The 13,768-nt window shown below is 39.8% G+C and overlaps 1 protein-coding gene across 1 annotated transcript; it reads right to left on the bottom strand.

Annotated features, from left to right (window-relative positions):
- Positions 1-4,875: 4,875 nt before the first annotated feature.
- abtb1 (ankyrin repeat and BTB (POZ) domain containing 1) lies at positions 4,876-13,234 on the bottom strand. Its single transcript, XM_004546046.4, has 12 exons — positions 12,977-13,234; positions 11,608-11,670; positions 11,461-11,516; positions 11,178-11,322; positions 10,912-11,071; positions 10,769-10,814; positions 10,100-10,216; positions 8,271-8,383; positions 8,101-8,199; positions 7,819-7,986; positions 6,287-6,487; positions 4,876-5,902 (listed from the first exon to the last, which is right to left on the bottom strand). Exons 1-12 carry the CDS (start codon positions 13,030-13,032, stop codon positions 5,696-5,698), a joined length of 1,431 nt encoding a protein of 476 aa, XP_004546103.1. The 5' UTR covers positions 13,033-13,234; the 3' UTR covers positions 4,876-5,695.
- Positions 13,235-13,768: the final 534 nt, after the last annotated feature.

Consider the following 13,768-nt stretch of genomic DNA (forward strand, 5'->3'; position numbering starts at 1 on the left):
AGAATTCCTATTTGATAAGCTCAAGCTGCAATCGGTCTTTATGAAAGTTTATAAGAGTTCTTATTGCCTGGTGTTTGAATTTGACACAACAGTGGAAATGTGGGGGAAATGAGTGTCTGCTGAAACCCTCTCATATCAAGGCAATCCAATAAAGAGATCTTCCAGGCGGGAACCTGTCGTTCAGTTAAGTGTGTTTAGGCCTGATGATGCCATTTCTTACACAATGGCTGGCTGGGACTACACTACGCCGGCGAAAGTCCCAAGTCTTTCTAACAATATGTAAGCACAGGCTTTTTCTGTTGCCAAACAAGGACTGTAACTACAGTGCAAGGAAGAAAATTGTGCAAATTTTATATTGTGTGCGTCAGAAGCACCTGCATCTTTTTAAATGCTTATTTCTCCAGAAAATTATAAAAGTGGGATGTAAGCTACAGCAAAGACATGAAAGAGACAAAGCCTTTCAGGTCAGTCACTGGATAAGTATGGGCTTACCACTCTCCCCCTCTCTGTCTCTCACTAAGGTGGTAATCTCCAACTAATAGCAAATTAGGATATTGGCAGTGACAGCAGCTGTGAGTTATGTCTGACACCTGCAAGGACATGTCAATACTCAGAGACAAGGTCACAAATGTGCAGGTCTGTCAGTCACAGAACATGGTTACAGATGATACCTTTAACATCATGGTTAAACTTGATGTTATAATGATGGAATCATGTAAAATATCACAGAAATACAAGACGTGGTAAAGATAGAGGTATAAAAGATCCTTTACTGGAACAAAAAACAAACAAACAGCTTTTCTCTTGTATTCTCCCTTACTGTTATTCTTTTATTATTTCATTGTGCCTTTCTTTTTTCTTGTTTAAATGACTGACAAAACCATACAAAATGATCTCTGCAAACGCTACATCTATTTTGAGGCAAATATATTTAATTTAATTTAATTTAATACTTTATGATTGTTCTCCACCACAGCTGAACGATGTGACAGCTGCTGTCGATATTCAGCAGCTTGTGATTTTATTTGTTGTCCATCCCTTCATGACAATCATGTACACATTTTCCGGTGGCTACTTTCAACAGCATAGTGCATGATGTCAGAAAGCTCAAATCATCCCAATCTGGTTTCTTGAACATCACAGTGAGGAACAGGTGATAAAGTATATATCATGGATGTGCAACCAACAAATCTGCACCAACTGTGTGGTGCTGTCATGTAAATATGGACGAGAATCTCTGAGGAACGTTTCCAGCACCTTGCAGAATCTAAGCCTTAAAAGACAATTCTGAAAACAAAAGGCAGTCCAACATCAAAACTAGAAAGCCGTATCTAATAAAGTAGCTGGTGGGTATAAATCCCCACTATATTGTATATATTTGTTCAGATCAATTATGCTTTTGCAAACTTTGAATAAAGGACTTATTATAGCTGTTTTTTTTGTTAAACTTAAGTGAAATATATTTCTGCAAAGTAACTACATATCAAATACATATGACAGAGTAATACATATTATATTTACCACTGAAAAGTAATAAAATAGAGAATAATAAAGTAATAAAGTAAAGAAGGAGTGGCCTACTTTACACACACACATCTTATTTGCTCATCTTATCGGCCACCTGCAACCTCTTCCATCTGCTCCACTATATAAATTAATCCAAACATGTTAGCTACATGTGCAGCAGGAGAACACCGAGAGGAGCTTGTTGGAAAGGCGGGCAGACAGATGGTGTGAATGACACAACTCTGCATGTTCTGTACACGTCATCCATGTAGCACCTGAAGTGGCATTTTATAATGAAACAGCGAAACCAAGTTGGGAGATAATGCCAAAATAAAATGTGGCGGTCTCTTGAGATTTTTGGTGCATGGTTAAGCTGATGTGCTTTAAACCATAACTATACTCTGCCTGGTTCTCACCAACTTGTTATTGATTGATTAACACCCGCCTCTAGCCAATACCTTGTACTGATGTTGTGCAAAGGCCAGAAAGTGCAGCCATTTCTCCCTTTGCCTCGTTGATTTCTGCCTTTCCAGATGGCTCCAGTTGTCACACTGAAGTCTCGATGAGTCACAAGGTGGCATGACTACAGAGCTGAGAGATTTCATCCCCTCATCCTCCCTTCAAGGTTTTTTTTAAAGGTTTGTACTGGACACATGACAGATATATGAGTCATAACTTGGATATGGAAAAAAAAACAATAAAAACAATAACTGTTTTGGTACAGGTCAGTGTGCTCCGTAAAGGAGGAGTAGCCATTTGATGTGCTAGCATTCCAGTGCGGTGAAGTGGATTTGAAATGGAAATTATTATTAAAATTGCAGTTAGAAGTGTTTGATGCATGCCATATCAAAACATGTTACAGAGAAACTTCCTAATGTCACATTGACATTTGATTTTTTATTTATTTTTTTTACCTCTGGTGCTGCTAATGAGCTGCATAGAGGTGCATATTGTGCACCACCATTAGACTCCTGAATCAGAAAACCCGATTCATGCTAGGTGTGAATGAGATCCACTGATAGTAAAGTCCATTTGCAAACTACTCCAAATGATACTGTGACAAAGGGCAAAGGGAGAATCTGATAAATTGCTCAACAGGCTACAAAGAATGTTTTTGCTGCTGCGCTTACCACAACATTTGGGTGTGGATCAAGTTAGCTGAAAAAAGCTAAGGGTTGTGTAATCCCTGAGAAACCCTAATCAGCACCAAGTCAGATAGCTGTGAGTTATCCATCTGTTACTGGCCGTAAAGGTGACTTCCTCAACCAAAGTAATGCCCGATTTCAAAACTTCAAAGGTAACCTCCATGGTTAAACTACAGTAACAATCAGGGGATTGCCAAAGTCATTAGGATTCATTCTCCATACATAGGGCTCTGCGGGCTTGTCCGCTGGCTAATTTTTTAATGAAATGAGTGAAAAGTAAGTGAAAACTTTCCACTACTGGTTTCTCTGAAAGAAAAGTTCTTCAATCTCACCGCATCAAAGAACAATTCACTGAATAGCCGTTTAATTATTTTGATAAAAACCAAAATGTTGAAGATTTTTATTTACACCTGGGTCAGCAGATACCCAGCAACTTAACCCACCTTGATATCCCTCCAGTCAAAAGTCAGATTTAGCTAGTACCAGGAAGTCTCAATCAGAGTTCACGGTTTTCAGGCACTGGCTTGTTGAGGTTTGCTGACTGTGGAGATAAATGAACATGTGAACGTGTGAAGTTCCACTGCTGAACAGTCTTCAGGGAAAGTGAGGATAGTTCTTTGAACATATATATATTCTTGTTGGGCCCTGAGTACACATCCATTGTTTGACATTGTAGGATTGTACTGAATGTATTTTTCCATTCAAGACTAAGAACAAGTTGCTTAGGAACAACACGTAAACCTTTACAAAGGGAGCTGCTGGCTTAATATCTGCTTGTATTGTGTATTCTAGTCTTTTTCAGCAAACTAAGCCTTTAAGATACTGGCTGGAAGCCAAGGGCTTTGTTTTCTAAAGGATGCCCCTTAGCCTTTGGTGTGAACGGCACTTTAATGTGTCCTAACACGTCTTCAGTAAGTTGACGCAGAGTTTTGTCTTCAGTTCTTGGAAAAGAAGCTTAATGCCCCCACCGGAATGTGAATTGTAAACTATAGAACAAGTACAGTAACTGACATACACACATATCTAAATCACAGCTAGCACAGTCATGTCTAAGTTGTTTACAGCCCTTCTTGGCACTGTTGAGAACTCGTGATAATGAAGCCATTTGGAAAAACAGTAAAACAGTGCCATTAAGAAAAGGTTCCCATGAGTTTGAAGACCCCGATGAAGGAATTATTTGTTTCCCACAAATAAAAGGGTCGGTGAAACATCAATTCTGTGGTGAAACTCACAGCAACGGACCCAGTTTAGTGGTAATCTTGAGAAATGGCGCCATCACCAGGTGCCTTAGGTGTCTTAAATTGCTCCTCTAATCAAACAAATGTACAATGACATTTTTTGTTAATGAACGAATGAAACAAGTGGAAAGGAAAGAGTGTGTTTCCCTCTTTTATTTAAGGCTGGATCTAAAACCCAGCAAACCTCTTCTTAGCAGTAATACTATCTATCCCATGTTATTATAGAGTAAAAAAATGTTTTGTCTTATTTTTTTTCTAAGGAAAAGAAGAATACATCAGGTCACATTCACCCCAACAGCTCTGTGAGGCTGTCCTGCAAAGCAATGCTGAAATAGACTCGAATGTAACTTGCTTGGCCAAATAAGTCACCACCCAGATTTAACTAAGCAAATCTAAATCATGACAGCAGCACAGTGGTGTTGTGGTTGCCTCATAGCAAGAAGATCCTAGGTTCAAATTTCTGTCTGTAGTTTGCATGTCCTCGCCCTGTCCGCATTGGTTCTCTCAGTGAGCTGCAGCATCCTCCCAGAGTCCAAAGGCATCCATGGTGATAGGTTAACTGGTCATTCTAAACTGAATGTGAGTGTGAATGGTTAGCCCTGCTGTAAGCTGGTGGCCTGCTATAGCTGTGCCCCGCCTTCCATCCTTTCACAGCTGGGATAGGCTCCAGCTCTCCACCACGACCCCGTACTGGATAAATGGAAGAAAACGGATGGGTGGGAATATTATTGATAACACTTGAATGTTCTCTGTATTAGCTTAAAACTGTGTGATTTATTCGGTGCTGAGTGGAGCTGGCAGGAATGGCACTGGATAAAATTTAGAAGCAGATGAAAGGTCAGAGAACTCAAATTTAGTGGTTGCTGCTCACCTACTAAACAACAAATTTAATTTGAAATCCATCCTGTTGGTTATTGATAATCTCCAGACCACAAAAAAGGGAAAAAAATCACAATGTGTTGAAGAAACTGAAGAAAACACTACTCTTGCGTGCAATATTGTTTTATTGGTAAAATTCAGAGCAGTTATTTTCTGGTACACACACTAGGCGACAGATTTCTCATTTTAGGTTAAAATAAAGTGCATTACTGTGTTAGAAGGGGTAAGTATTCATGCTGGAGAAATGTCACTGTTCAAACAGCGAGGCAAACTACAGCAGCGTAATACAACTAAATATGTTAATATTTAGGTGCGTCTGCACATTAAATATGGCATAAAGCAATATTTTACGTTACACCAAACAAAGGGATCAGAAGAAGATTCAATTATCTTCTGGATAAAGCGAACATAAACTTTTTTTTGCCAATATTTCTCGAGTGTGAAAGTATCAATTTAACCAGCTGCCTTTTTTAAAACGTAAAAATTATATTTAATGAAGTTCAGTAAACTTGTTTATCATTTTTTTAAACATTCAAATTCTTGCACACAACTTCCATCTAAATTAAACACACATGTTCGCAGTGCAAAGACATTTTGTAGTCTGTTGTAAATATATTACACATGATCTCTTCAGAACCCATTTTGCAAAATATGTTTTGTCACAGTTGGTATGTCTCTCAAAGAAACGTTAAACAGCCACAACGAACAGCTCTCTGTACATCTGCACCAAACATAACCAGCTCTTTTCAAATATATATTCTATGCAATATGCTGAAAATAAAATAAAAACTGCAAACATACAAATGCATGTGTTTTTTTTCACTTTTGTTTTACTAGACGTGCTTGTTACCTCCTTGCAAAGTATCCACCATTAAAAAAAAAAGCCCTCAACTTTCACTGAAGCTGCATCACAAACCTGCAGACCTCTCAGCAGTCAATATTAATCCTCGCCAGCAGCTCCTCCAAGGCTTCCAGTTTCTGGTTAGCCTCCTCGATTGCACTGTACGTCTGCACGTTGCTGGCGATGTGGTAGCGGATGTCGTCCACCAAGGGGACCGAGTCCGTCTCTTGGCGCTTCTCTAAAGACGCGGCGTCCTCCTTGACCATCTCGGCAAACTCTGCTTGCTCCACCAGCTGTGATGGGACGAATGCAAGAGGTAGACAGTTGTGAATTCTTCCTAATGGAGAACTCGGGGGATGCTGACACACTTTTAAGGAAAAATAAGCTCTGTAGTTCTGAAACAGCAACAAAAATATTATAAAATGGTCTCAGAGATCAAAACATCATTAATGATTGGCATTTGGGCATTTTCGACTGGTTGTTAACACAAACATCTAATTAGCCAATCAAACTCCAACAACTCAATGCATTTAGGTACCTATAATCTGGGAAATAATTATTTGATCCCCAGCTGAATTTGTGAGTTTGACTAGAATATAATATGAGCATGAACAATAGCACAGATACAATGAAGAACTATGACCCACTGACAATGGGACACCATCACTGCCACGCACCCGCTCGATGATCTTGGCCATGAACTCTGTGCACTGATCTTCTAGCCGAGAGAGACGGAAGAGCTTGGCCGTCTTCCACATGTGCAGAACGTTTTCCTCGCATATCGTCTTAGCCAGTGTCTTTCCACACAGGCGCTTAAGCCCCGGCAGCAGATACATGTCAGCCACACACAGCACATCAAACACGTTTTCCGTCATTAGCTGGACATGCAGAGAAACCAGCAGGGAGAATATTATTATCACGAGAATTCAAAACAGCAATCCTCCCTCTGGATGCCTTGTACATATAAATCAATATCTTTAGTGACACTTATTTAAGTGTCAAAACTTACGATTAAGGTACAGGGGAGGTTGTCAAACGAGTTAAGAAATTTCAAGATGACAGTGTGAGATCACTGGTGAGCATTTTTTCAGAATTTGTCTGCTTCTGAGACAAAATGTGCCGTCACTTGTGGATTTTAATGCTCTAATTCCAAATATGACAATTAAAATAGCTAATTAGTGCCCAGTTCTGTGTCTCCTATTTTAATCATAAATTCTAAGCTTATAGCAGCTTTATGTAATAATAAAAAAACTGGCCCAGATGTGTGGAAATGAGCTGTTGTGACACAGAGAAAGTCTAACTAATCAACCCAGATCTCTTTTGCCTAGGATATTACAACATGTAAATATATCTGCTTTATTACTTGGCTGCATGTCTGTTTATGGATGCCTCCACAAAAAAACCACAGTGAATTATTTAACAACGGAGGGCACCAGCAGAGGAAATGCAAATGCTGTATGCATTTCACTGATACAAGTTCTGTGAATTACGTGTCTTTCAACAGCATACTGGAAGAAAATGTGAAAAATGCTACTAATAGGACTTTTTTACATTAGAGATCTTCTTTTAGCTGCTCCCTCTAGGGGTCACCACAGCAGATGATCTGCCTCTATTTCACACCAACCTTCATCTACCTCCTCCACGGTCTTCATCTTTGTCTCCTGATTGGCAGCTCTATTGTCAACATCCTTTTTTGCCCACGAGGCAATTATGATTTTATGAATTGTAATTCACATCAGGCCAAATTAATCAAAAATTTAATTTAAGAAGATGAAAGTAAAAATTAGGACCTACCCCTATTTTAACCAAAATTGTACTCATTTCTGGTTTCAATAAAGATTTTTTTTAGTTTTGGAGTCAAAAACTAGAGCCAACCAACAGTTTTACGCATCACATTCAGTTTCACCGACCCAAAAATCTGTCTAGTTTGACAATATTTATTTCATAAGCACTTTCGCCGTAAGCCTCTGTATCCACTATGGCTCTGATGTTGCCATATCAATACAGGAAAGCTTCTCTTACAATATGATGAGAAATCCTCACCAGGATCACAATTGTTCAGGTATTTAACAATTAAGCTTTGCTACACAGGTTTGTCTGTGTTTATAATCGATGTTTGTTTTCAAAGATCCTTTTTTTCCTAAATAAAAAAGTGCGGAATGATTTATTAGGGATGCAAACATCACAGAAAGAAAAAATGTGCACAAACCTCAGTGTCATCTGTGTAGATGTAATACATGATGTGGATAAAGATTTCATGTGAGATGTTGTGTAAAGTAATCACTGGGGTGCTGGGCTGAGACTGGAGCTGCTCTCCCTCACTGAAGTGGTCCTCCAGGAGGGCTTTAAAATAATCACTACGTCCACAGAAAAATGCCTGGAGAGAGACGCACAACTGCACTTCAGTCATTCACATTCATGTTTATGCTGCGGTGGTGTGGGAGTCTGCACTGTAACTGAGAAGACACTGTGAGGATTTTCTCATCCGTACCTTATGGCACAAGAAATCGTAACCATCGACTCTGAAGCAGATGTCGGGATAAGTAGGGAAGCGGTCGACTCTGTTAAAGGGAAGCTCACCAAATCCAACCTAAAGAGAATCAACAGGAATGAATGCGGTGTTCAGCTAAAATACTTATTTTACTGCCATGATGTCCTCACCCTTAATTCAGTGGGCAGCGCACAGTCTGCTAACTGAGCCATCTCATCCTGAAGTTGACAGCTGTGAGGCTCGAGGGTGAGAACTTTGACACAGATTCCCGGTTTATTGGACACTTTGATATGAGGACAGAAAGAAAACAAGACAAGATGGAAAACTCATCATTAGTGGGCGAAAAAAACAACAGCTCTAGGCTACGTCCACACTAGCCCGGATAGATTTGAAAATGGCGCTTTCGTCTGAAAACGCTCCGCATCCACACTATCATTATCAGTCGTTTTCACAGAGTTGCGCGTCCACATTGAAACGGCTGGAAACGCTTGCGTTCCAGTCCTGCGCATGCGTGAAACGGAAGAAGATTCGACCCTGCCTCATTTCTGTCTGCCGTTTATTTACTTTCCAGCTCTTTGAAACGTCCCAGCTAAATGTTGAGGAAAAGCACAGAGTTTTTTAAATGGACTAACGATGAGGTGGAGTTGTTGCTGCGAATAACACAAAGGTACAAATTTGCAAAAGCGAGTGAAGTAAAGAATCTGAAGAAAAGCTATCTGGAGCATGTACAAACTGATGTTAATGGTAAATGGCCTGTATTTGTATAGCACTTTCAGTCATCACATTCAGTCATCCACCCATTCACACACACATTCACACACTGGTGATGGCAAGCTACATTGTAGCCACAGCCGCCCTGGGGCGCACTGACAGAGGCGAGGCTGCCGGACACTGGCGCCACCGGGCCCTCTGACCACCACCAGTAGGCAACGGGTGAAGTGTCTTGCCCAAGGACACAACGACCGAGACTGTCCGAGCCGGGGCTCGAACCGGCAACCTTCCGATTACAAGACGAACTGCCAACTCTTGAGCCACGATCGCCCATAATCTTTAATAGGGCTGTCAAAATTGAGAGCAAACAAAACAACTGCCGTATAATACAATCTGCTATCTTAGTTTAATAGGTCACATGATTGCATCACATGACTAAAATGTGTCATCGTTTTCGAAAAGGCTTCGGGTTCGCTGTCCACAGTGCGATGCAAAAACGGCGTTTTCAAATGTATCCGCTTTGGAGAGCGTTTTCAAAATGCTGCGTTTTCCTTGACCGAAAACGCCGTCTCAATGTGGACAAAAGGCCCGAATGGAGAGAAAAAGATGCGTTTTCAAATGAAAACGTATTAGTGTGGACATGGTCCTAGATAAAAACATATGGGATTAAAAGGTGGTCTGGTATTTTGAGGCTAAGTGGAAAAACTGCATTACATCAGGAATATGCAATCTTGAGCCACTCCTTTTTTATATATTTTTCTAACGAAAGCAGAAATAGGTCCAGAGATTTATTGAAGCATGTGCAAACATGCAATGGAAATACAGTATTTAAGGCGAACAGAGCTGGAACGAGCTTAAAAGTCAACATTTAGTATGACTACCTTCAACAGCATGAAGTCTCTTAGGCAGCTTTCTTGTAATCTCTTTGTCTTCAGGAATAGTTCTCCAGGCTTCTTGAAAGACAAAGCTGTTCTTTGGATGCTTCTGCCTTTTGTTCAGTTCTCTGTCAAGATGATCCCACACTGCTTTAATAATGTTCTGGTCCGGGCTCTGGGAGAGCTCCACTGTGTTTTATCATCCAGGTATGCTTTTACTACGCTGGCAGAGTTTTTTGGGCTCATTGTCATGATCCCAAAAAAACTGAGAAAGACTTTAAGAAAGCCTGAAGAACTATTGCTTAAAACCTCTTTAAAAATTACAATAAAAGAGAAATGAGAGGTGTCTTAAGACTGGCTTAAAGTTGTACGTGCATTACTCAAGTAAATATAAATCAAGAGTTCTGCCTTACCAAATTCATACACTTGTTTGCATTTATTCTCCAGCTCTTCTATGAGATCTGCCATTTTGCACTGTTTAGCCAGTCGTCTACTGTCCTCCACAAGACTTATATCAATATCCATCCGTCCTGAAACAGAGATAAAGAAACAACATTTTCTTACTAAGATTTTTGCATGTTATAAAAATATTACATTAAATACAATCCAACTATCATCCAAGCATGCTTTCTACAACATTTCATTAAAGAGTAGCGTGTGCAATTTCTTCTTAAAGATCAAATTATTTTACCATTATTTATTTATATCCCAAAAGCAGATTCGATAACTCACCACTTCATGCATAATGCACCTTCTATGTGTATGGACGTGTGCAGGTATATGTATACAGATGTATGTACATGTGTGTGTGCGTGTACATGTCTATAATTATAGATATCTGTTACTTACATAGGAATAGTAGTGGTAGAATAGTTAAATTTATGTCCTGCATATTTCCACAACCATAGCCATAATCACATACTGTGTATGCTACCGTTGTATATAGTGTATTATCGTACTTATTTTATATTCGTTTGTATTTTATTTGTATCTTTTGCATTTTCCTTCTTTCCTTCCTGCCCAACAACACCGGTTTCTCCTGTACGATACATGGAAGATCAGCTGGTATATTTTTCACCCACCTGTGTAGAAATATTGTAGAATGGCTCCAAAGGCAGCAGGATTGATCTGAAATCAAAACAGCCTTTATCCATACAGTATAACTAAAAATTGTGAATTACACATGGTGATATAACAGGACACTAATGAAAACATATAGACTTACCAAAGGGTGCTTGAGGTTGATCAAGTTCTTCCCTTTCCATTTGGTCTCAAACATTTCCGTGAAGTACTCTGAGCGAGCACTGAGAACACATCGGTGTGCTAGAAACGTTTGTCCGTGAACCAGGAATTTGACGTCACTATACTGACCCTGCTCTAGCAACCTAAAGAAAAAACCCAGAAATGTCTGGATTAGACAAACGTACTATAACATCCTGTTATTGCTCTTATTTTCTTGTTTCTTTTCAACATAAAAATCATGACCCTTACATGTGCAGAAAGTAGTTGAAATCATCCCGCTGCATGGCGCGGATGCTTACACACTTGTAGTCTTTGAGCAGGCGTCGAACAGAGTCGCTCAGGGAGCCATACATGCATCTCTCGCCATCAAACGTGTTGGCTTCACACTTGGCACCTAAAAAAAAACAAATGAATAAATGAAATCAAAAATTTCAAAGCCTAGAATGATACAACAGAATATGTCAGAGCAGTTCTAAAGCACAGCACATCAGTTTAATACTGTGTTATTTGATTATAACTGATTGTAACTTACCACTAGCCAACAGGTACTGGACCAGCTCCTCGTGACCACAGAGACAAGCATAATACCTGAAGCACACAAGTGTTTATATTAAAAGCAGTTATGATTATGATGCGGCGTTGATGGGAGAATTACATCAGCTGCCTATACTGTACTTACAATGGAGTGCTGTCCCATTTATCTTTTACATTGAGGTCAACATCTCTTTGTTCAACAAGGTATCTAGGCAAAGAGCAGAGAGGTTACAGTGATGCGCTTCGATAAACACAGACACGACTCACCATACAAAACGCCAAGATTTAAATAAAAATAAACAGATACATACGTCACACAGGATGAGGAGGGTATATACAAATGATTTTATTTTATAGAATTATTGAATTCTGTTTGATTAATTAATCCCCTTATTCATTCTAATCAATTTGAAAAAGCAGCTTCTCAGCATGAGATTGAACCGCTTTCATGACTATGACATCATTCTTTTACAAAATCATTTGCATTCATTTATTACAGTACTAATAAGTAAAACTTGGAGGCATGCAGTTCTGATGGCTTGGATAATTAGGCTGGCTCATATTTGACTCTGGCATACTTTGGTATACAGAGTATTTTATGTTCGACTTGATGATTGCATTGTTGCAAGAAGCCCAGGTCCTGTGGCTGCAAAACAAATCCAAATCATCACCCCTTTATCCCAGTGCTTGACAACTAGTATGAGGTGTTTGTTGTTTTTGATTTTCTGCTGTACATTATGGTCTAAATATGGTCATCTGTCTAAAGTACATGGCTCTAGAAGTCTTATTGATTGTGCAATGTTTGTTTCTGTAAGCACTACACAGTCTGAACCTATGATAAATTTGCTGGACATTCTGTTAACACACGTGAATGCTCCAGACCAGCAAACTGCTAAAACCTCTAAAATCTTCATAGAGCTCCTCACACTTGCTGGTGATCAAATTATCAAGTGCACTCAATTACTAGTGCCAGCCTGGTTGCTATTTGGCCTCTTAATTCCTATGGAAACACAGGACTGCAATGAATCCCATGAAAACTTTCTAGTACACATGACTGTACAGACACGCCCCCTTTATTGGACTCTGCAACAATTGGTTTATGTATACATTGTAACCACTGATGATTCCTTCGATCAGCTAAGCATAGTTTTGCTGTCCTGTCAAGCTCTTTCCTCGTAATTCTCGGGGTAACTCTGTCCTATAGCAGGAGACTAGATATCCGGTTGAGCATCCGACACTGATACCTAGTGCGATCATTACGTCTGGACACCGAGGAGCTGACCTACACAATTAGCTACAGTTACAAACTGGCTTATCGTGGCTCCTGTTAGCAACACTGCCTTCTGTGGTTAACTCGCGTTTATTTGCATAAAACCGAAGTTAAACTGCAAGACTGCATTGTAGAAAAAGCTAGCCCAATCTATGCTAGAACTCTCACCGGCAAACACAGTAAAGTAAAATAAGTTATCATCGAGCACACGAGCCATAATAAGCTCAGCAGAGCTGATGGTTACCTGACTCTACAAATGTCGCCCTTTCTGCAACTACTAAACAAATCGTACACATCCATAATCGCCGCGGTGTTTTCGGTCCTCTGTAATGCATTGAGACGGCCTGTCTACCGGACAGGTGAGTGATGGTTTGCTGTAGCTTCAGAGTTTTGCTCGGTGAACGCTGAGAAAGTTGTCACCGTTGTTTTTTGTTGACAAGCTGTGCGGGGTCCTCGGTGTTTTGGTCGAAGAGGTCCAGCAGTCACGTGACATCAGCGTACACTTCACAAACGTAAGGGAATAACTGCAAAAAGGGCAGCTATATGCTATTCTTTATCCGCACTACTAAATCCTTTTTTTAAACTTGTGAGCCACATGAATAGAAATCTTTTAAAAGTTTTACAATGAGCTGATAATTCTAACCGCAGAGGCATAACTTGAACAAGTAGCAACCCGTGCTCAATATATAAAAGCTGAATTTCCGAGCTTACGCCGTTAACTTGAACGGTACACGTCATGCCGTCACGTCGTTCGTTTATGTGTGATTTGAACAAGTGGTAAAAATGCAATTAAATAGCGCCTTTCGCTCTTGTTAAAGTACATTCTTTTCATCGGATTAAGCAGCTGTCAGAAGATGTTTCATTCCGCTATTTGACCAAAGAACTACGAGACAAACCTTGCCCTATTTTCTTGCTCTTAACTAGGCCAAGCCAAGGCATACAAGGCCAGAGTGCTGTGTCATGCAGTTCAGTAACAGACAGAGGCAATACGTGCATTACACCCATATTTACTTATTTTGTATTGTACTGTATGTCA

This window comes from Maylandia zebra, linkage group LG20 (assembly GCF_041146795.1).
Source record: "Maylandia zebra isolate NMK-2024a linkage group LG20, Mzebra_GT3a, whole genome shotgun sequence".
Taxonomy (NCBI): Eukaryota; Metazoa; Chordata; class Actinopteri; order Cichliformes; family Cichlidae; genus Maylandia; species Maylandia zebra.

What these genes read in the sequence shown, in the direction of transcription:
- abtb1 (XM_004546046.4), bottom strand. Translation starts at nt 13,032, where the DNA reads ATGGATGTGTACGATTTGTTTAGTAGTTGCAGAAAGGGCGACATTTGT. An exon ending in CCAGTACCTGTTGGCTAGTG is followed by an intron (nt 11,323 to 11,460) that starts GTAAGTTACAAT and finishes GTTTTTTTTTAG; the next exon opens with GTGCCAAGTGTGAAGCCAAC. An exon ending in ACGATTTCTTGTGCCATAAG is followed by an intron (nt 7,987 to 8,100) that starts GTACGGATGAGA and finishes GTCTCTCTCCAG; the next exon opens with GCATTTTTCTGTGGACGTAG.